Source organism: Telopea speciosissima, unplaced genomic scaffold, assembly GCF_018873765.1.
Source record: "Telopea speciosissima isolate NSW1024214 ecotype Mountain lineage unplaced genomic scaffold, Tspe_v1 Tspe_v1.0074, whole genome shotgun sequence".
NCBI lineage: Eukaryota > Viridiplantae > Streptophyta > Magnoliopsida > Proteales > Proteaceae > Telopea > Telopea speciosissima.
Window position 1 is genome coordinate 19,619 of NW_025317410.1, and position 24,390 is coordinate 44,008.

Consider the following 24,390-nt stretch of genomic DNA (forward strand, 5'->3'; position numbering starts at 1 on the left):
TGATGCTCTTCTTCTTGTTGCATTTCTTATCAATAGGATGCTAACTCTACTTCTTGGCTCCAAATCTCCTCTGAGAACTCTTCTTCCTCAGACATCTGCCTTTCCTCTTCCTCCTAAGGTATTTGGGTGTGTTTGCTATGTCCATGTCAATAAATCTGCTAGGACTAAGCTTGACCCCAAGGCACTCAAATGCCTTTTCCTCGGTTATTCCTCTCTGCCAAGGGGTATAACTTCTACCATCCCTCTTCCCGAAGGCGCTTTATCTCCAAAGATGTCACCTTCTTTGAGTCTATACCCTTCTTCACTCCTTTTAATCAGCATCCTCTTTAGGGGGAGAATAGTTTGAATGAAGAGGATGTTGATATCCCTTTCCTCCCACCTTTGCCTACTTCCCCATTTCTGTTTGGTATCGGGAAACCTAAAGAAGGGGCTGTTATTGATGTTGGTGATCAAGGGGCTGTTGTTGAAAGTGCTTCTGGTAATGAGAAGGATTACCACATTCAGTACAAAAAAAGTGAATGCTTGAAGAGTAAAGGAAAGAAGACCTGCCAAGAGCCCTCTTTGGAGCCACATCCTGAGATCCATCCTCCTCAGTCAGGTGATCTTCCTTATGATTTAGATCTCCCAATTGCTTCCAGAAAGAGAAAAGAGCTTGCACTAATCCTATTGCCCAATTTGTTTCCTATGATGTTATCTCCCCTATAGGTCTTGCCTTTACCACTGCTCTCATTTGCCATTGTTCCCAAGAACCTTACTGAGGCTATATCTGACTCAAAATGGAAGAAGGCCATGTTAGAGGAAATGATGGCTCTTGAGAAGAATGGTATATGGACTCTTGTTGATCTCCCTAGGGGGAGAGTTCCAGTTGGATGCAGGTGGGTTTATACAATGAAGTCCCGATCAGATGGTACAGTGGACAGGTATAAGGCTCGGCTGGTTGCCAAAGGGTACAGTCAAGTTTATGGCATTGATTATCGAGAGACTTTTTCTCCTGTGGCCAAGCACAACTTAATCAGTGTCCTCCTATCAGTGGCAGCCAACAAAGAATGACCATTATATCAATTAGATGTGAAGAATGCTTTTCTTCATGCTGATCTGGAAGAGGAGGTGTATATGCAACCTCCACCTGGCTTCAAGTTTCCTTCAGTAGAAGGGAAGGTGTGCCTCCTCAAGAAGGCACTTTATGGTCTCAAACAGTCTCCCAATGCTTGGTTTGAGCGGTTTCGACAGGCCATTCTAAAGAATGGATATTCCTAGAGTCAGGCTGACCACACCTTGTTTATCCGGAGAGAAAATGGTACTGTCACTGCTCTTATTGTTTATGTTTATGATATTGTTGTAACTGGGAATGGCAAAGATGAGATAAATAGATTAACATCTTTTTTTTTGGATGAATGAAAATTTAAATTATGAAGAAAGAAGAAGAAATGTACAAAGCCTAAGGGCCAACAAAACAGAAGCTAGCGACTAGCAGGGACACAAAATGGAGGTAGGAAGACCCCAGGAGACAACAATGAGCCTGTTCCTTGGGGTATCTTTAACACTACCAGGGGGAAGGGTGCCTACTTTACATGAAAAATCAAATAAGATGGCCTTCCAAATCCTATCGAAACAGCGGGAGTTGGATGTCCATCTTCTAAGATTGCATTCCATCCAAATGTGAGAAATAGTAGCGCAAAAGGCAAGCTTGCCCACAATGTCACAAATCGAGTTCCTTCCAAAAGTCATATCTATCCAGATCCATTCCCTAGAGAGGGGAAATGGTCTTCTTCGAGCCGGCCAGCAATGACGGAGAACCTGGTTCCAAATGGAGGCTGCGAAAGGGCAAGTGAAGAATAAGTGGTCTGTGTCTTCGTGCCCATTCCAGCAGAGGCAGCAATTGGGGGAGACTTGCATGTGACGGCGAATGAGAAAGGCTTGGGTGGGAAGGCAGTCTGCCAAGGCACGCCAAGCGGTGAAACTCTGTCGAGGGATGTGCCCTTTGAACCAAGTTTCCTTATGCCAAGGACAGGGCGTCCCTCGATGACGAACCATGTCCCAAGCGGAGTGGGAGCTGAAGATACCCGATGGGGAAGGAAGCCATATAGGGATGTCACCCCTGTCCCTGTGGCCTGGGGGGATGGGGGGGAGGGAGCTCTAAAGGGGGGGGGGGGAGGGGGGAGGAGTCCAAGTGCCTCTAGCGATGATGGAGGCCATAGGGGCAAATCTGTCCAAGCCTGAGGCATACATGATGCGGGGACTGACTATAGTGGCAAGGACACCTGAAGGATGCCACTGATCAAGCCAAAGGAGGGTCTGCTGCCCACCATCAATCCTGCAAGATATAGCACCCCTGGCGATATGTCTCACTCGAAGAATGCTGCGCCAGGTTGAAGAGGAGTCTGGAGAGGGACTGACAGTCAAAATAGAGTCTCTACGCAGAGGCCCTGTGTACACCCAGGAAGTCCAGATACTAGTCTTGTTGGTGAGAAGCTTCCAGAGCAGCTTGATCGAACCAGCCATGTTGATATCCTTGATCCTTCTGAGGCCGAGACCCCCTTCGGCTTTGGGGATGCACGTGGAGGACCAACTCAAGGGATGAAGAAACCTGGTGGAGTCTACTCCTTTCCAAAGGAAAGTTCATATACTAGACTCAGCAGCCTTTATGGTAACTTTGGGGAGGCCAAAGACACTACTCCAATAGATGTAACAAGACTGTAGAATCGATCTTATAAGCTCGAGGCGGCCTGCGTAAGATAGGAGTTTGGCTTTCCAAAGCTGAAGTTTCTTTCGGAGGAGGTCAAGGATAGGGTTATAATGATGGGCTGAAAGCTAGGCTGGGATGAGGGGGAGGCCGAGGTATCGAACCGGGAGGGTGCCAGGAGTAAAGCCCGTGATGGCTAAAAGGGACGGAATGGTGTTGACAGGGACCTCGGCTAGGAAGATCTAGGATTTAAGGAGGTTAATGTGGAGACCAGAGAGCTCCGACAAGAGGTGGAGGGAGGCCATAATGGACTGGAGGGAGGTTGAGTCAGCCTTAGAGAATATCATGAGGTCATTAGCGAAGGCCAGGTGGGTTAGCTTGGTGGGTTTGCATTTGGGCATGGGAGAGATGAGGTGAAGGTCCGTTTTGGATTGGATACTGCGGGAGAGGACCTCAAGGGAGAGACAAAAAAGGAAGGGAGAGAGAGGGCAACCCTGACGAATACAAATAGAGGAGGGAAAGTAGCCGGCAGGCCTGTCGTTGAGAAGAACTGAGAAGCGGGGAGTGGAAATACAGAAAAGGATCCAATTGACAAAAGCGGGGGGAAAAGACATCTTAAGAAGAGCTTGGGAAATGAAATCCCAACAAATGGAGTTAAAAGCCTTGTGGATGTCAATCTTCAGAAGGGCAGAAGGGGAGATGGATTTTCGGTGAAACCCGCGGACTATTTCCTGGCAAAGGATAATATTATCACAGTTGCTTCTACCAGAAATGAAAGCTGATTGATTGGAGCTGACCAGCGAGTCAATGACAAGTTGGAGACGATTGGCAAGGATTTTGGCAATGAATTTATAGAGGAGATTGCAGAGGGAGATGGGTCTGAAGTCAGTCATGGAGGAGGCTCCGGGGGATTTAGGAATGAGGTAGAGCAAGGTGTGGTTGATGTTAGTGATCTGGTGGGGGTTGAAGAAGAAGCTTTTGATGGCACTAGTAAGCTCAGGGCCGATGATATCCCAGCAAGTGGTGAAGAACCCCATACTGAAGCCATCGGGGCCAGGCGCTTTGCTAACCTTGTGAGAACTAACAGCCAAGAGGATTTCCTCATCGGAGGGGGAGCAAAGAGAAGGTAGCATATTTGGAGGGACGAATTTGTTGATGAGGCCATCAGGGATGAGGGGTTGATGGGGGGAGGGGGGGTTGAAAAGGCCGTTGAAGTAAGACACAGCTTCAGACTTGATGGCATCAACAGAGGAGAGGACCGCACCAGTGGAAGAGGTGAGAGAGAGAATGGAGTTAGAGTTGGTTCTGGCTTTAAGGGACCTGTGGAAGAAAGCGGAGTTCGAATCACCTAGCTCAAGCCATTTGATCCGAGATTTTTGCTTGAGGAAGCTCTCCTCTTGAGAAAGGGCGGAGGCTAACTCTGAGGCGGCAAGGGTCTCTTCTGAAGCAAGGGAGGGGTTGAGAGGGTTAGACTGAAGGCGAAGTTGGATAGAGGAGAGGGTTTCACGACACGAGGAGACTCGGGAAGAGATGTTTCCAAAAGTGGAGGAGTTCCAAGATTTGAGGGCAGATTCAACATTCTTAAGCTTTTTGGTGAAGGCAAGGAGGGGAGAGGAGAAAGAGTGGACAGGTATGGCCCAAGCCGTCTGAACAATGGGGAGGAAACCATCGTGGGAGGACCACATGTCAAAGTACCTGAAGGGTTTGGGGCCAAAGGAGAGGAAGGGGAGGACAAAGAGAGAGATGGGAGAGTGATCAGAGAGGCCTGGGAGGTTAAAAACAGAATAAGAGGAAGGAAGGGAGGAAAGCCAGTGGTCATTGACAAGAACACGGTCAAGGTTACAAGTTACTCTGTCAGGGCCAGATCGCTTGTTGTGCCAAGTGAGCTCAGCACCAGTCCATCTAAGGTCGTTAAGACCCGTATTCTCGAGGTAGGAGTTGAAGGCTTCAACTGCTTGGTGGTCAATGGGGGAACCACCCAGCTTCTCATGGCTGTAACGGGCGACATTGAAGTTGCCTCCAATGCCCCACGGGCTAGAACCGATGGACAGAGAGATGGAGTAGATGTCGTCCCAGAGAGGAAGACGGTCCTGAGGACGATTGAAGGCATAAACCATGGTGAAGAAGAAGAGGTGATTATGCAGGTGATTAGAGATGTTGAGATGAAGGAGTTGAGGGGAAGCAGAGGAGATCGAGATATGGAATTTGGAGGGGTCCCAAAGGACCCAGATGCGGCCGTTTGGGGAGTGGGAGTAATTTGAAAGGAAGGACCAAGAGGGAGCAAGTGAATGAGCAATGCGGGATGAGTTTGATTCAAGAACCTTCGTTTCGAGCAAGCAACAAAGGGAGGACTTAGAGGATTTGATACGATCACGAATCTCGACCTGTTTAGTCGGGGCGTTAAGGCCACGGACATTCCAAATGGTCCAAGGGATCATGAGAGAGGGGGGGGGAGGGGCAACCAACCGGCCGAGGAACTAACACGAGACCCCGGGGGAACACTTTGGGGCCTCATCCGATAGTCCTGGAGAGGGGGGAAGCAAACCATGGGGGAAGGGGGGGTGGAGGGTAAAAAGGTCTCTGGTTCAAAGGGGGTGGAAGAGCTGTCCAAGTAACTGGGGCCAGATGTGATTTGGTTCAGCTTTGGGTTGAAGGCAAAAGAGGGGGGAGATAAACGGGTGTTTGGGCTGAGATGTTGATGGGCCTGGGTGGGTGGCTAAAGAGGGTGAGTGGGTTGGGTTGATGGGCCTGGTGGTTAGTGGATTGCTGGGTCAGCTCAGATAAAAGGTTAATTGGGCTGAGTTGATGATTGGCCTGGCCTGGTTGGGTTTCTGAAGAGGGTGAGAGGCCTGGATGGATGGTTTGATTTGAGTTGGTAATGGGTTGATGGGTCGGGTTGGGGGGGTTAGAGGTTTTGGGTGGGGCGAAGGGTGGGATGTGTAGGTTAAGTGAGACAAAAGGGGTTTTGGTGGGAGGGATGTTCGTACTAGGTGGGGGGTATTTGGTGAGAAGGGGTGAAAGGTTTAAAGTGTCAGGGGGAAGATCAGAAATTGGAAAGCCAAAAGGGGAAGGGGAGTAGGGCGAGGTCTCGACAGGATTAAGAGGGGTCTGCAGGTCAGATACTCCGTGCAAGCTGCCAGCGAGAAGAGCCGGCAAGGCTGAAGCGTCACCGTCTTCATCGTGATCGAGGGTCTGCAAAATCGCAAACCTATTGTGGTCAACCTCTGAGGATCTGCGTGGTAGGTGGGCATCGGGAGACACGCCATGACAGGGGCCTTCGGTGAGTTCCAAAGATTTTTTCCGGCATCGGTTTCTGAGTTTTTTCCTGCAGCGAGGAGGGGGGTGCAAGTTGTTTTCCTACTCCACTGCAGTTTGCGCCAAAGCTTGGACCTCGGCTATCGTCAGGGTAGCAGTGCCTTTGCCATCTTCTATCATATCAGCTTCCTTCGGCATCTCAGGTAAGTCTCCGCAGTGCTTGCGGTTAGAGAAGTTGCTTACAGAATCTGCTGCTGGGACTGTTTCTAATTCCTTCTGGTCAGAGGGGCTAGAGAGGCACAGTTTCGAAGGATGGCCGAAGTTCTTACAAACTGAGCAGTAGTGTGGTAGCCAGTTGTAGGTGACTCTCTGCATGAAGGAGTGGCCATTCTCTTCTTGGATGGTAACAAACTCAGGAGGAGACACATCTGCAGAAATCTCTACACAGATTCGAGCGTAGGAGAGACGGTCCATCTTTTTAGTGTGCTCGTCCGAGAAGAGAGGATTGCCAATGGTTGATCCAACAATGCTGAGACCCGAGGCACACCAGTAGTGAAAGGGTAGACCGGCAAGTTGACCCAAATGGGGATGTTCCGAGATCAATTTCTTGCGAGGAGGATCGCGATCCCATTGCCGAGGAAAATAGGTTTCTTTCCAACTTGCCAGGGCCACCTTCCAAGGCCCGAGCTTTTCGATTTGTCGGAGAATCGAAGATGAAGATGCCGGCCGAGGAGGTAATCGTAAGCTGCTCCGGAGACACGCCATTGCTTGAGAAGAGAGGATTTTACGATATGAAAGGGGGGGCGAGCTCCAAGGAAGTGCCCCATGAGGCAGCACTGCCACTTGGAGATTTCTTCATCAAGCAAGCCATGGGGACAGAAGCTGACTTTGGAGTCATCAACGAGGGAAGGGGGGACATAGTGTAGCGAGAGTCTATCAGAGGATTGGGGGGGGGGGAGGCGCTGGACAGGAGAGAACTCCAGGAAGGGGGTTTTGGATTGCAATGGTCAAGACTGGTGATGGGAGGGGTGTTCGAGGGTGAAGCAGGGATGGAGGTTGAGATAGAGGGGGGAACAGAGGGGAGGGAGGCTGGAGTGTGGTGTGGAGAGGGGCTCTGCGAGCTGGGAGAGGGGAGGGAGGTGAGGAGATGGGTGCTGGGGGGGGGGGGAGGAGGGGCAGAATGGATAGTTGAGGGTGATGACGGCATCATTCAAGGTCGTCGGAGGTCCATCTTCAGTCGCCGGAGCTCATAGAAATACCATATCTGGAAAACTCATGCAAGCGTCTTGGTCATCTTGAAGAAGAACTATCAGTTTGGAAGATTTTGAAAGAGACTCCATGTGAAGTTGAAGTGCATGATCTACTTTAATCTCAAGTTCTTGTACTGCCCTCCATCAATAGATTTAAATCTTACCTGGCCAAACAGTTTGAAATTAAGGATCTTGAACTTTTGAAGTATTTCTTGGGGATTAAAGTATCAAGGTCAAAGAAGGGGATCAATATCTGCTAGCGGAAGTTTGTTCTGGACCTATTGACAAAGACAGGAAGGTTGGGATGTAAACCAGCCAACTCCCCAATTGATCAGAATCACAAGCTTAGTGAAGACTATGGTTCTCCTCTTATTGATGCAGGGAAATATTAGAGTTTGGTTGGGAAATTGATTTATCTCTCTTTGACTCAGCCAGACATCAGTTATGCTATTGGAGTAGTGAGTCAGTTCATGCATGCTCCCAAAAGTGGACACCTGGATGATGTCTATCGCATCATTAGGTACTTGAAATCCTCTCCAAGAAAAGGACTTCTATTTGCCAGACATAGTCATTTACGGATAGAGGGCTACACTGATGCAGATTGGGCTGGTTCTGTTTTTGATAGACAATCTACATCTGGTTACTGCAACCTTATGAGTGGTAATCTTGTTACTTGAAGAAGTAAGAAACAACCAATTGTTGCTAGATCCAGCGTAGAAACTTAATTTAGAGCTATGGCTCATGGAGTGTGTGAACTCATATGGTTGAGGTGATTGGTTCAAGAATTGGGGTTTGATCATGAGGGACCTATGTGGCTCTACTGTGATAACAAGGCTTCTATAAGTATTGCTCAGAACCTTGTGCAACATGACCGAACAAAGCACATTGAAGTTGATAGGCACTTGATCAAAGAACAGTTGGATTCAGGTTGCATTTGTACTCTTTTTGTGAAGAGCGGAACTGGCAGATGTTTTCACCAAGGGTCTCATTCCGAACCAGTTCAGTACCCTTCTATGCAAGCTGGGAATGCATGACATTTATTCCCCAACTTGAGGGGGAGTGTTAGAGTTTATGTATTTGAGGTACATTAGTCACTGGTTTTATTGTAAGTCATATAGAGTTGTAATTTTTCTTTTTATTTCTTTTTATCTTTTACCTCCCTAGGGAGGCCTTTGTAATTCCTAAGAAGTTTCTAGTGAAGTAAATAGGTGTTAGGAGTCACACACGATTCTCTCATCTCTCTTCTCTTCTTTCTTCTTCCTTCTTCAGCTGCAAACCATTGTTTCCTAACTATATCAAACCTCCTACATATTCTAACTTTTCCATCCTTTTAGAAGGGGTGTTGACATCCTTGAAAGTTAACCATGCTAAAGATTCTAAAACCTCTCTCAGTGGTCTTGGGGTTGAAAAACCCTATTGGGTTCGCCTATGGGCCCTCCTCGAATAATAGGACTCGATCAATTGAAAGAAATGGCAATACTGTAATTTATTGGAAAGTTAAACCACAAGATAAGGGGACAAAAGGGGAAGGTAATGTATACGGTGGAGAGGGCAAACTTGGAATGGAAAACAAATTAATGGCAAGACATAATATAGAATAGAGGAAGGGCCAATGTGGAAAATGGGGTAAGGAAATTAATTAAACCAAAGGGGGGGGGGGGGAAGATGAACCAAATCCTCTTCAATCTCACCCAACTTAGGAGGAAACCAGAGAATAATTCGAAGGGGAAAGCTCCTTTGTTACTGACTCAATCAACCGAAGAACTTAGGAATCAATCGATGTTACTGATCCTCCCAAGTACGATTGGAATTACGAAATAAGGTCAATCAGAGAACCAACAGGGACTGAATCCAGATTTAACGGTAAGTTCCCAACCAGATCTGAGTTCAGTATAATACACTTGTTTCAAGCAAACTTTTGAAACCAAGTTTCGCAGGTAGGATTGCCCAAGAGGGATGATTAATCTCTCAAGGTATGGGGAAGAAAAGAGGAGGGAATAGGGAAATCGAAACCAGACCTCAAGGGACTATAGCGGACAGAACAAGGGAAGGAGAAATCCATGAAAGAAAGAGGAGGAAGGAATTATCGCAGTCAAGCCACGCTGGCACGCAGTCAGCCGCAAACTCAATTGATACTTTCAATCCATTCTTCAATGTAGGGTTACATACATTTAATAGAAAAATAGAACTCCTAAAATAGTAACTCGTAAACTAGGAAACAGAAATCAACTCAAACAGGTAAACCCAGTATCCTACATAATCTACCTAAATAAAAAGAATGATTACATGACTATCCCAAAATTGAAAAAAATCCTAAATATCCTGCTATACCAAGAAAACCGATTGGACCCGATTCATCTCCATCTGGGCTCCCCAACAGGTTTGGGCCAGTCCAAGGAAGCGCTCTGATGCAGTTATGCGTAGGAATTAGGACTTTTCGTTTTTGTAATTGTTTTTATTATTTTATCTTTTGGTAGAGTCGTAGATAGAGTTAGAGTAGAGTTTGTTTCTCTGTGAGTTCAAGATAGAGTCAAAACTCTATTTCAGTTTCAAATAGTAATATGATTTCTCTTTGTTTATCTCTCTCTCGTCTTCGATTCTTCTTCTCTCTCCTTCACTTGAATCAGTCCGGTTCTTCTACCAGGTTTGATCTCAATTCCATTTCTTATATTTCTTCCTCTTCCACTTCTTTCGTTTCAGTTCTCTTTAAAACTACACTGTTCTGTTCTGGGTGACCAAACAGTCTCCAAATCCTGGCTTCTGAACTCCTTTCCATCGTGAGATTGAACTTTAATTTCAGATTTGAACCTAACGTTATCACTGGATCCAGTTTCAGTTCTCTGAAACTCTTGGTTGGCTCGATGTTTAGGGAGACTGACAGTTACTTGTAAGATATTAGTGGCTTGCGATTCCCTTCCCAATTTCTAGGTCGATCTGAGGTCTTGCGAGGGAGTTCTCTCTCCCTGTTTCAAACCAGTTCTCCGCTTGTTCTGGTTTCATGCAGGAGGAAAATGACTTATCCTTTGCTGTTATAATAATTTCAGCGGTATTTCCCATTATACCTTTCTTTCTTAGTCTTAACCCTTGTTATTTCCTTATTTCATTTTAATGCCTGGATTACCCTTATTCTTTAAATAGTAATTTCTATTCTGTCCTTAGTTTACCTTATTTCCCCTTTCATATTCCCTTTATTCCATTATAACTTTCAATTTATTTACTCTTCCGTCGTTGCACTTATAAAACTTCAAAATATTAACTATTTGCCGCTAGTGTTTCGATTTGAGTTATCTAACACTTGGGCGGGCCTAGAGCAAACCCATATAGGGATTCCAACCCCTGGGATTGCATCACGCTCTTGCATCACTCAGATTTCATAGGCAAAGGAAAATGAAGCAGAAATAGTGTACTGTCTCTTCCTTTTTCAAGCACGTAGCAATCATCAGGGATGAGGACTCCTTTAGGGACCGGATGGATGTAATGTTAGTATTTTATCCAGATACATTTCCCAGACAAGAAACTCACCTTCAGAAAGGACACCTGTCTCCTGTATGGACCAAATGGTGGTTCGTATTGTGACTTGGTGGAAAACAGATGAAGTTGTTAGACATCAAGATGCAGGGATAATCTCTTGTCACATCTGTTCTGGTTCTGCCAAGAGGTTCAACAGTTCCATGATGAATTCCACCTCCCAGTAGTTCGGATTTGTTTAAATTGGGGCACCGTGATACCTCTTGATCTGAGAGGGATGAGTGTTTGACTAAAGCATCCTTGTCTATCACCATATCAACCAGCTGAGAAATGAAAACTTTGAAGATTAATCTCCAAAGCAAAGATCTTCCCCTAATTCTGATTTTTACCTCCATGGATTCTGATGTCTTCTTTCAAGGTTTCCATATAATGTGTGATTCTTTTCCACAAACCCCAGACCACAAACCAACACCTTGTATTTTGCGAGGGGTTTGGTTTCCCATGGACTTACTTAGTTACTTCATCTTGTGTTCTACTACTTTGCCTCCACAGACTTTAAGGATTTGTTGTGAATCTCCACAGCCATTTGCAAAGAATTGCTTTTTATTTTCTTGATCCTTCTTAACCCTACCTAGGTTTTAAAGAATTTTCAGTTTGGGTATTAAGCTACAGAAAGTAGGTTAGGGTCAGGAATTAGTTAGGTTAGTTTGCCAGGGTTAGGTAATGGATTAGAACTAAAGGGATTAGAGTTATTTGATAAGATTCTAAGGTTAGATCTGATGCGTTGAGGGTATGGGGTGAGTTGCGCAATGAGTACATGTAGGATTAATTCAATAGGAGTATGTAATTAGTTAAGTTGTAAATTTAGTCAAATTCTCAAGGGAAGAGTAAAGAGATTTAGGATAGATTGATTAATTCTTAAAGACTGGCAATTCAAGTTACCAATTTTATTGAAATAGGAACGGGTTGCTCCATTGCGACCTAGTGGTTGCGGGTTTGAGTCGGGAAACAGCCTCTCTGCGAATCAGGGGTAAGGCTGCATACATTATGACCCTTCCCAGACCCTGCAGTGGCGGGAGCCTTGTGCACTGGGTACGCCCTTTTTAGGAACTGAAACTAAAAAACCAAAGCCAAAATGATAAATTTGAGTTAAGGAAATTCAAGAAGTCAAGAACATAGAAACTTGATCAAGAAATAAAGGAATTCAAAAAGATGTTATCCAGAAGGATATACATCTTTTATTGAAGTTTCCCGTTACTCTCTTAGATGGTTTCCATTCTTTTCTCATTGCTTCCATTGTGTACCTTATTCGCTTCGTGCTTTTCACATTTTAAGAATGTTGGGCTTCCTTTTGCATCGTTTGTCATCTTTTCTTCCTTCTTTGGAAGGTATGAGATGGATAAACACAGTTCTACAGAGCAATAGAGATTGCTGATTAGAAACGATGATTTCAAAAGTACGAAGAGGCTCTGGTTGATTCTCTTGCTATAGAGTTGTCTGAAACAGGGAAAATAAAAGGAAACGAGAAGTCCTGCCAAAATAAAATTAACACACTAGGTTATTGGGAGAGGCACGACCTCCTTCTAAGCATTTTAATTAGATCTGTTCCATAGGTTATCTTGGGGCCTGGCCTGGCCTGGTCGATCTGGAGGCCTAGTTCTCTAGTCCATGTTCTGTCTAGAGCAGGAAGCATTTTCAGAACCTTCCTGAAAAAATATGGTAGCTTTGTGTAAATTAGTATGGATGGCAATGAACCTTATTAGGTTTCGAAAAGCCTCGATGAAACAGGGGTTGACTATAGGTACACCATATTTCGACCAAAATTTCAGCATTTCGTCTGAAATTTCGGCATTTTGTCTGAAATTAAGATCATTTCGGCAAGATCACGATGAAATTTTGTCTCATTTTAGCGAAATTTCTAGATTTCGCCCCCTTTCGCCTGAGAACTTCAAAACTATTAGAAAACCTCAATTTTTTTTTGGCTAAGTCCTTCATTTCTCTACTGATGCAAGACTTGGTGGTCAACTGTGGAGCATCCACTTCAATATTTGGATGGATTTAAAACATCATTTGGCCAAATTTCCTCAAATTTTAAAAATTTCACCTATAGGGCTATTGTGATGGACTTTGAGAGATTTTTCTAGGGTACGGAGACAAACTATCATTTTGGGTGTGTTTTTTACAATCTAAAGGTTCAAATGCATTTAGAGATGCTGAATTAGGGTTTCCTTATAGTCTGGGCAAAAATATGGCCATTTGACCACCAAAGCGGCCAACCGAAATGTACTAGATTTTGACCGAAATCCGGAATATTTCGGTTTCGACTTGGGTTGAAACATAGGTCGAAATTGGAATCTCAAACTATGATCTTCTTTACAAGACATGCTTCATAGGATCATTGTGTTCTTTACCGGAAACCCTTAATGAACCTCATTAGCTGGATGCTTCATCCAATATATTCTTGACTGGCATCTGAATTCCATTTTATTTTGTTTTGTTTATTTATTTATATATTCTTTATTCTTGCTTATGAAGTTCTGCACTTGGATTGTTTCTATTTTCAGGTTGTGGAGGATGAGAGGTACATCTTTACATCATCCATGCTTGGCTTATTAGCTGAGTATGGTATTCGACCCCATGTGATAAATGCTTCCGCTATTTGCAATAGTGCAAAGGTACAAATTCCATCATATCAATTTCAAATCTAAAGCGTTTTATGTGTCTCCCTGCGTTCCTTAAAGATTTTCCACTTTGAGCTTTTTGGCTTTTCTGAAATGTTAATCTATTTCAAGAATTTAATGCATGAGTTCTGGTTGTTTTCCCATTTTACTCATCTCCGTGTTGAGAATATGGACAACTTGAATGATAATTTTGGGAAACTGGGAGTTGGGATCATTAATAATGGTTCTTTAAAATGTGTGTTTTTCCAAAACTGGCAATTTGTGGACAGAGGGCTAATATGCTTTAAATTCATGTTGGACAAGGGTTTGACACATGGTGTAAAGTATCGCACCATATTGTTTCGTCTCGGCCGATACGTATCGGTATCGCAAAGTATCGATACGATACAATGAGATACATCTCTTTTTTGTTTTTGAAAAAAGCTGTATCGATCAGTATCGCTTATACGGCACGATATGATATGATACGATACATACTGATAACTCTCGATACGATTTATTTAGGGGTTGAAAAAAAAATTAAAGTATTGATAGTCTCAATACTTTAATTTTTTATAAACCCCTAAATCAATCGCACAATATGATACATTGCAATTCGTACATTAAAAGGCATATGTGACTTCAGAATCGTGATTCTAGAAACCGGAAAGCACCAACAACACCTGGATGGACAAGTTTTCACCCAAAACTTCAATCCTGTGACATCTTCTTTCAAATTTCATGCTTGGGGCTTTGATTCCTTGTTGAAAAATAAATCTAATCAAGGAAACATACTGCACTTTGGTTGGATCAAGGAAAAAAACTGCAATATTGCTTATTTATATTGTTTTTTGCTCCAAAAGTGTATTTATGTGTATCTTGATTCTTGAGTCTAGGTCTAAAGTATCGGTATCGAGTATCGTATCGATGGGTAATTTTAAGAGACGTATCGTATCGTATCAGAGATATGTATCACATGGTACTGATACGCATGGAAATGTGGCTCTCTTCTCGGACGAGCCCCCGCCCATTTTTAAAGGCTGATTGACATGGTGCCTTAAAAGCATGCTTAAGAATCTTGTCTCCCCGGTGGACAATGAAACCATTAAAGGCAGGTCTATTTTCCTTTAACAAATCATCATACACGACAGGCGCCTTTGCTTTTACCCTGGCTCGCTCTTCTGGCATCAACTGCTTGAGCTTACTCTCTATTTGACCTGCACAAATCTAGGTAATCTCCCGAACCTGAAGCAATGGCTTTTCAATCATGGGTTGATTTTTCAAAGCCTTCTCCAAGCCTGGCTGTCACATCCTGTCCCGCTAGACCCGCGATGTGACTGGATATTCACTAATATCCAACTAAACTTACCAGGATCCGCACATGTAGTGTCTTGGCTCACAAATCCACACATCATAAACCAACTTATTAGTTGACAGCGGAAGTTATTCAATAATAGTAAATCATATTAAGGTCAACTATGGTGATAAAAGTATAACAGTTTTATCTCAAAATTCACAGTAGCAAGATGTAAAACATTAATTACATATCTCGATAATCACATCCAAGAGTCTAAATATAAAAAAGAAATATGAACACTGCCGCGCCACGATCACGGTGATCCATAAGCACAACTGTCACAGACGCATCTTGGCTTGTGCTCATCGGACTCCAGGGTCCACCAATCTCTACCCATCTCTGTGGTGGGGACAAGTGGACAACAACCTCCGTGCTCAGAGTGTCTATTAAACTTGCATCATCATCTAAAAAAAAGGGCACGAACATGGTGTGAGCTTCAACAAGCCCAGTGAGGGTATGGAGGCATTCAAGCAATCACATATAGTCCATGAAATGAATGGATGCATGATCACCTTTTTATTAATAACCTATCAATACAACTAAGTCGTGCAACTACAACCCAAAGGGTAGTATCCCTGGTCCCGGAATTGTCCATCGGTCACCCAACGATATCAAACCCCAGTTGTAATTTAGGAGCTTGTCGATCCCTGAATATGCCATGGGTCTCCCAGCAAACCCCAATAACCCCGTCCAGGCGCCATGGTCCCGGAATCATCCATCGGTCACCCTGGCTCGGTTCGCCCCCGGCAATAATCACATCGTACCGCGGATATGGTATCTCGGAAAATCACATCGAGCCTACCATAATGGGTTATCCAACACCTATCCCCCTATTGGCAACGGGTTGTGGCACTAAGTTCGTTATCCTAGCCGCATACAACTCTAACATGAGCAATTGGTTATATGCATATATTCAATGCCGGCGAGAACAATACCAGAATTACTCTCGGCCACATAGTTCACTATCTCCATGAACATTTACATTACATACAATGGAGTATGGCGAATGTGATACCGGAATCCACCATCGGCCACACCGCAAAACCATTTCCAAGTCCTAGTGCAACAGTTGTTTCTAATGCAATTGACTAATTAATAACTAGGGAGAAATCAGAGTTGCAGGGGGGTAAAGAGAGAAGAGAGAAGACACACGCACAACCACTTTTTGCATAACCTAACAACTTCAATTTTCAAACACTTAATTCTTCATAACTTCAAATCTGAACTCTTCTACCGTATTACATCAATTTAAAGGAAACAACCTTGCATAAGAATAGAAACCTAACTAAAATGGAAACAACCCATAAAGGAAAATACCAAAATAGACCACAGCTAAAGAAAGGAAACTACCTAAGAAGCTCCTACGTAATCTGCCCATTTCAATAAAAATAAACTATCATTGATGTCCAATACTGCTATGAGGGATCTCCAATAGGGAAAATCAGCATCCAATGCAAAAAAAAGCTCGATCTTCAAGAAGAGGAGAACTCCAAAAAATCGTAGAGGCACAGGGCAGCAGCTATCGATCTTGATATGTAGTTAAACCATTAGTTGAAGAGGTTGGATTGAGGGAAGCAGCTACGTCGTCGGATCACCTCATAAGTGCTGCCCTAGTGAATGAAGAGAACCAAGAAAGAAGGAAGGGAGAAAGAGAAGATCGAGTAGGAGAGGGTAGAAGAGAAAAAACGATGGAGGGGATGGGGGTTTTGAGAACCTAGATCAGAGTAGTTGGCTTTGATGCCATGTTAACAAAACAGAGAAATAGGAGAATGCTTGAATAATCAATATGATCAAACAAACCATATATGTATAATATGAGAGTTACACCTTAATGACAACAATACACCCTAGCATAGCCGACATAGCTAGGCATTACATAAACATAAAAATAAAGCAAGAAAAAGACCAGAATACCCCCCACGGTATTCTGGTTTACATTATTCAACAATGACATAGTTGTGACTGGTAATGATGCAGATGAAGTCTCTCACCTGAAGAATTTCTTGGGACGAGAATTTGAGATAAAAGACCTAGGACAATTCAGGTACTTTCTTAGGATTGAAGTTGCCCATTCTCCCAAAGGAAGTATGTTCTAGACCTACTCACAGAAACTGTTTTTTTAGGGTGTCATCCATGTGACACTCCTTTAGAAGCTACTACTCGTCTGCAAGAGAAAGATGGTGATCCAGTTGATAAGGGCCGATATCAATGACTAGTGGGAAAATTAATTTATCTCTCCCATACCAGACCGGACATTGCATTTAGAGTAAGCTTGGTCAGCCAGTTCATGCATGATCCCTACTCTACTCATATGGCGGCTGTTCTTTGTATTCTCCATTACTTAAAGTTGGCTCCAGGAAAAGGGATTCTTCTCCCTCCGCATGATCCTCTTAGCATTGAGGCTTGCACAGATGCTGATTGGGGTGGGAATCCAGACCGGAAATCCACTTTAGGTTATTGTACTTTTGTAGGAGGCAATTTTGTCATCTACTCATTTGGCGAATTAAAAAACAAAATATGGTGGCAAGATCCAATGCTGAAGCTGACTTTCGTGCCATAGCCCAGGGCATATGTGAACTTTTGTGGCTTCAGAGTCTGCTCCAAGATATTAGTGGTTCTGTTCATCTTCCAAAGATGTTATACCGTGACAACAAAGTAACAATCAACATTGCCCACAATCCAGTGCAGCACGACCGTACCAAGCATGTGGAGATGGACAGACATTTTATCAAGGAGAAGTTAGAAAGTGGGCAGACTTGTATACCTTTTGTGAAGTCAGGTGATCAACTTGTAGATGTCTTCACAAAAGGGTTAAGTGTAAAGTTGTTTCATCCTAGCTTAGTCAAGTTGGGCATGCATGATATATCTGCACCAACTTGAGGGGGAGTGTTGAGATATGTAAACCCGATAAGGGTATTTTGGGTATTTTCTATGTATATTTCCTTTATTTCCCTCTGTAGCTATCATAGTCGGCTATGGAGGGTTATATTTGTAATTCTGCCCTATTAATGAAATCTATAAGTAAAGGGGCTGAGTGAAGACTTTCACTCAAGCATTTCAGCTCTCAATCATTCTTTCTCATCTTCTAACGCTGCCACTGCCGGAGGAGGAGGAAGAAGCAGCAGCAGCAACTGTCGCAACCATCACTACTGGAAAAGAAGAAAAAGAAGCCAGAAAAGAAGGACAAAGAAGAAGATGAAGTAGCAGCAACAGAAACCGTCATTACTGCCACTGCCGGAGAATGAGAAGGAGAAAAGACTAAAGAGGAAGTAATGGAGATCTAACCATAGTTGTCGTGGCGGTTAGGCGGCCCAAGGCGTTGGAGAGGGTTAAAAAATCAAAGGTGGCACCAAATAGGCGACCAAGGCGCCCGCCTAAGTGACCAAGTCGACCAAAGCGTCCGGATGCCTAGGCGCTTAATGCATAGGGTTTTAGAAAACTTGCAAATAACCAGAATCGTAGACAAGGAAACATACCAGATTGAAGAGAAAACTGATAACATAAAATAAAAAACTCAGATATGGTCCAACTTTTGCTCGTTGGACCTTCAATGAAGAACTTCACTGAGTTGCAGAGGCAAATGTTTATTCGTATTTAATGAGTAAAAGAGAGAGTTTAATTATTTTACACGCAAGTCCTTGTATTTTTATAAGGAAACACATTTTCTAATTTACATATAAGAATTCCTTTAAAATTCAAATTTAAAGGACACGAATTATGATATCTTACACCTAAAACCCCCCAGTTAACATGGCACGCCTAGGTTGCCTAGGCTCCCACCTAAGTGACAAGGCTCCTAGGTGCCTGGCCACCTCCTTGTCTCCGTGGCAGTTATGGGTGGCGTCATTCTCAAATGCAGTCCTTGAACACCATTGGAAGGGTTCCTGGTGCAGCTCCATCCATCAATAAACAATCTTCAAGCATTACAAGTGGCAGAAATAGTGCAAGGATCGAGGTTTTGGTTTCGAGGCCGGTTTCGGCCCTATACAAAACCGCTGAGATGGTTTCGACTGAGACCTGGGATTTATCTAGGCCAATCGAACCTAGGTTTCGAGGCCTAGAAAATGGTTTTTTGACTAGAATTTTTTTTTTTTGCTGCCAATTTTTACCATTTTACAGCTATTTCATGAATTAGTTTAACAAAAAACCATCCAAAATGGTACTTGTGGTTTGGACCCAAGTTCGCAAGTGTACAGTAAATACTGCTGTACACTAGCCTATTATAAATACTGACCATATATAATTTAGCTGCTGGAATTATAAATATGCAATTAAACAGTCAAACCATACACTTGGTTAGGGAAGTACAAGTATAGAACACTCACCACTCAATATATGGAGTGTCTTGGCAGATCTAATCCACGAGCTGCATACTACTAAAGATGTCGGTGACGCTCTTCCAAATGAACAGATATGTATCACATGCCATAGTTGTGCCCAACACTATGTCAATGTACTAATTCTTCCAAAAGTTAGATTTGGAGAAGAAAACCATTACCTTCAAGCTCCAATCACTCAAATCCATAGAAGGGTTGAATGAGTTGAAGAACGGCGGAAAATAGGAAGAAATCAAGTGATTTGGCCAAAAACTTGCAGTTTTTGGCAAAATCCCCCTTGGCAATGGCGAAACTTGCGAAATGCCCAACTCTTTGTCAAAACCAAGTGTCAAAACTTGTTGTAACAGGGTTGAAACCTGGTACAAACCAATTTTGACCCTTGATTTTGTATCGGACAGGGTTGAAACCGAGTTGTCTCGGTTGAAACTGCAAGTTTTGACCGAAACTTAAAACATGCAATGGTGTGTGATTGAGTGAGGGTGCAAATGGAAGAATTCTAGGGAGAGAATGCTTAAAATTGAAGGGCCATGCTGCTAGCAATTGAATTCTGGATTTGGTATTGGATTTCATGGATTTCATGGATTTTGAAGTATTAATCTTTGAATTCCTCAATTTCTAGGTTAAATTTGTTTCCTATAATGAGCATTGAATTCTACTTTCATATTCAAAACATCTATATTTTCATTTATATTAAAAATAGAAATTGTATCCTTGCTCAAACTGTATGTTCATTAGTAATTGTTAGGAAATTATATTTTATTTTTGACATGAACCCTTACTTTTTCTCCTGCTATTTTCGCAGCGTTTATACGAGGAGTTGCAATCGAAGATTATAATGTCTCATGTAAGCTTCCTCTATATTACAAGCAGATGGTACTGTTTTAGGGTTATAAATAGGTATTTTGTATGGTTGTTTGATATCAACCTTTGGGTTGCCAAGATAGTTGTGGGCTTGCGGTTTTGGGATTGAGTATTTCTGCCAACCATTGTTCATCTTTTATGAAAAGAGAAAGCATTTTCTATTATTGAGTCATAGATTTTGGGTTTTCATTTGTTAGGTTTTTCCTTTTTCTCTTTAAGTTTCTCTCTTTTGATCTTCTTCTTGTTAGAGTTTATGTAATAAGGGTAGTCTGGGTACTAGTTTAATACCTTGTTTATGTTGTAATTTTCCTGTTTTACCTTTTACCTCCCTAGGGAGGTGGTTGTAACTCTCCTTCATGTTAGTAAATCAAATAAGGGAGAGGAAATACTCTCTCTACCATTCGGTTGCTCATCTTCTTCTTCTCTTCTCACCTCCTATCTTCTCTTGATTTGGTCTCTACACCATTTCCAACTTGTTATCAGAGCTTTCCCAGGTTTGAGAGTCGACCAAGCTTATACTTCCTTATCACCTCTCTTTGGAACCCTAGAAACGTAGAGGGTTCCAAAGGAGGCTGTACCAATGTAAGATAATACTCGTAGAACTTAATAGAGTCTCTTCATCATCTAATGGAGCAAGATTTGGAGCTGTGAAGATCATTTTAAGTGAAGAAAAGCCTCCACAGTGTTACCGCCAGCTTCTCTTTCAAGTTTGGATTTCTTTCTCATCAGGCCACTATTTGGAGTGTGGCCTAGCCCTCTAGAATCGCCCAGGAGTTCCTTTTTAAGTCCCTAGGGCCTTGGTTGCTGATGTAGTCTGGTATGGGAGCATAATCGATTCCCTCAGTCTCACAGTGTTAAGTTATGTAACCCGATAAGGGTACTTTGGGCATTTCTCTTTGTTATTTTGTTTCATATTTCTCTCCTTAGCTATCATAGTTGGCTATGGAGGGTATACTTGTAATTCTGTTCCTATTAATGAAATCTATATATAGAGGGCTGAGGAGAGACACAACTAACTCAAGCATTTCAGCTCTCATTGTCTTCTCTCATCTTCTAACACACAGGTACTGCCAGGTTCATTTTTTAGCCCCTGTTTTGCATAAAAGGCTTTGCGATATGCTGAATGGCCTTTTTGGTTGGAGAGTTATATTATGTGGGATCTATTGAATGCTTTGGAGAGTTATATTATGTTTCTTTACACCATTTCCCTCTACAACTCCAAAGTCTGCTACCCAGTTTTACCGCCATTGTCTAGATTGTTGGGCCTTTTTCTGCTGTGGGTGTTGTAGTTGTGCTAATAGATGATTGCTGTTGATGAGTTATGCTATTTGAAGCTTGGTAGAATTCCCCAAGGCCTTGATTACTAATGAGGTGAGGTTGTGGAGCACAACTCATCCTCCTCCAAGCTGCCAGGTACCACCAGATTTGTTTTTGTCCTACATTTTGCTTGAAATACTTTGTATGATGAGTTTGGTTGTTTTTGGTTGGTGAGTTACAACATTTGGACCTTATATGTTTTCATGGAGTGAAGTTAAATCATGAAGGGTGTATGTGAGTTGGTTTCCTTCAAATTCTATGATTACCTACTCGCTGGAATTTTTTTGTGTATTGAGAAGATTTTTGTTTTTTGGGTAGAGTGTACTCCCCATTTGGTGTGTTCTTACATTATGTCAGAGGCCAGAAGAAGAGGCCAAGGGCTACCCAAAGGAAATGACAGGGATAGATTTAGTTGTAGTCACTGTGAGAAATTTGGGCACACTAGAGAGAGATGTTGGATACTTTATTGCTGCCCCCTAGTAAGCATGGCCGTAGGAGAGGGGGAGCCAGAGCACACACTACGATAATTGAGGTTGAACCTATGGGATATCCATCTGAAACTACAAACAAACACCAATTCTCTCATTCAGGATGATATTGCAGCATTTCGCAGGGTTATCTCATCTCTGGATAGGCCTTCTTCTACACCTACAGTGTGAGATTCTTCAGCTTCCACCTTACACGTCTCTACATCAGCTCCTTCTATTGCCTTATGGGTCATTGAATCTGGAGCCATTGACCATATAACCGACATATCCTAGTGTTATGACTCTTACTCTATTTGTTCTGGTAAAGAAAAGCTTCGGGTCACTGATGGTTCTTTTTCTTCTATCTCTGGTAAGGGTAGTGTCCGTGTTACTTCTTCTGTTTCCCTTGGCTCTGTTCTTTATGTTCTTAAGTTTAACATTAACCTCTTATGTGTGTGCCACCTTACCAAATCCTTGAATTGTTATGTCATTTTTTTTTTGTCTCGATGTGGTTTTCAAGATTTGGTGACGAAGAGGATTATTGGCAGTGGACGTGAGGAAAAAGGGACTCTATCTTCTTGATCTAGGAACATCCGCTTTACCTGTTGCTTAGTCCTACACGTGTGGGCATAGTGACAACAGTATCGTTGACTCTGTGATGTTGTGGCATCAACGTTTGGGCTACCCTTCTTTTGGTGTTATGCAGAACAAATTGCCACACTTGTTTTCTTCCATTCCTTCTTCTCATGTATTTCAGTGTGAACCTTGTTTGTTTGCCAAACATTGTCGTTCTCCTTATCCCTATCATGGTAACAGATCCAATATTCTGTGATGTTATCAGCTCATTTGGAACCAGTTTCGTACTCACATTCAAATTGTTTGTTTTGATAAAGGGAGTGAGTATATGTATGGGGGGCTCCTACAGTTTTTTACTGACCATGGCATTATCCATCAGGTTATTTGTGTTGACATCCTTCAATAGAATGGGGTGCCTGAGAGAAAAAACCGCCATTTGTTGGAAGTCACTAGGAGTCTCCTATTTGGCATGCATGTGCCCAAGACTTCTTGTTCTGAAGCACTTCTTACTACTGCTTTTTTAGTCAAGCACATGCCCACTAAACTTCTTGGCTCCAAATCCCGGTTGGACTGGTTGTCTCCACAAACTTCTGTTTTTTCTCTTCTTCCCAAGGTGTTTGGGTGTGTCTGCTATGTTTATGTCAATAAACCTGCTAGTACTAGGCTTGACCCAAAGGCACTCAAATGCCTTTTCCTTGGATATTCGTCCTCTACTAAGGAGTATAAATGCTACCATCCCTCTTCTCGAAAGCAAATTCTCTCCACAGATGCCACCTTCTTTGAATATATACCTTTCTTCACTCCTTCTCAGCATCCTCTTCAGAGGGAGAATAGTGGAAATGAAGAGGCTGTTGATATCCCTTTCCTCCCACCTTTACCGACTTCTCCATTTCTGTTTGATATTGGGAAACATAAAGAAGGGGCTGTTGTTGATATTGATGATCAATTATGTGTTGCTGCTAGCAATGAAAAAGAGTTTTTATTTTTATTTTTTTTATTTTTTATCCCAAATATTATCTGGGACCCGGGCCAGCCCCTGAGATTTTATTAATAACCAAAATTAATAAAGAATACAAAGGGGGGACATTCCACCTTACCCCAACCTGAACAGCTAAACTCTCAGAATCTCTCAAACCAATCCTTACTAAACCCATACACAGGAAAAATTTCAAATTTGCACTACTTTCTAAGAATCGGCAGACCTACCATGCCCTCCTTAAGAATCTATTTCAGAGTTCCCAAAGGCAAATTAGCAAGCCGGAAATTGGATGAAGCTCCAGAGTCACAGGCTAGATTAGCTAACCAATCAGCAGCCCTGTTGCTCTCACGATACACGAAAGACACTGAAGCCCTTGAAGAAGCAACAAGAACCAGAACCTCCTGAAACCAATACCACCCCTTCCACAGGTTACACCTCCTTTTGTTAACCATCCTGACAATGGGGGCAGAGTCAGAGTTAACCACCACATTAGAAAAACCAAGCTCATGGCACAAGAATAAGGTATCCCTAAGAGCTCTCAATTCAGCAATGGAATTAGTGCAAAGCTCATAACAATTAGAGAATGCTGCCAAAGCCACTCCATTCGAATCTCTGATGATACCTCCTCCCCCCTCAAGCCCAGGGTTACCTTGACAAGCACCGTCCACATTAAGTTTAATAGAGGCAAAAGGGGGACACCAATAGATAGGGAGGGGATGTTTCAACTTGGGTATCGGAGCCAAGAGACCAAAGCACTGCAGAATCAAACAATCTCTGGCAGATCCCTGTCTACCAACCTTAGTAGGTAACAGAAGCTCTTTCACCCAGGTTTTAATGCACTGGATGATGAAGCTAGAAAAATGCCTTTTTTCCCCATGTCTTCTATTGTTTCTTTCCTTCCAGAGTTTCCAAACAATCAGAGCTGGAAGAATTCTTGTGATAAAAGCACTGTGACAGTGGCAGCCCGCCAATCCCTGCCAGAGAGATATGCGATTCCTGACACCTTGGTAGGGAGGAGCTTCTATGTCAAAAATACTGGAGAAGTAAACCCAGACTTTGGATGCCGTCCGACTTGAAACTAGACAGTGGTCCGTCGTTTCCCTCCTGGGGCTTCCACAACAAACACATTTAGATGCCAAGAGAATGCCACCGCCATTAAAGAATCATCAGTTGGAATCTT

The 24,390-nt window shown here is 43.0% G+C and overlaps 1 protein-coding gene across 6 annotated transcripts in view; it reads left to right on the plus strand.

The window, feature by feature from the left end:
- The window catches only part of LOC122647562, a 122,322-nt gene that overhangs the window by 10,332 nt on the left and 87,600 nt on the right, over positions 1 to 24,390 (plus strand). For all 6 annotated transcript variants that reach the window (XM_043840940.1, XM_043840939.1, XM_043840934.1 and 3 more), the window contains exons 6-7: positions 13,221 to 13,331; positions 19,813 to 19,854. In XM_043840940.1, coding sequence (XP_043696875.1) covers positions 13,221 to 13,331; positions 19,813 to 19,854 — 153 coding nt within the window. The remainder of the gene's footprint in view (positions 1 to 13,220; positions 13,332 to 19,812; positions 19,855 to 24,390) is intronic.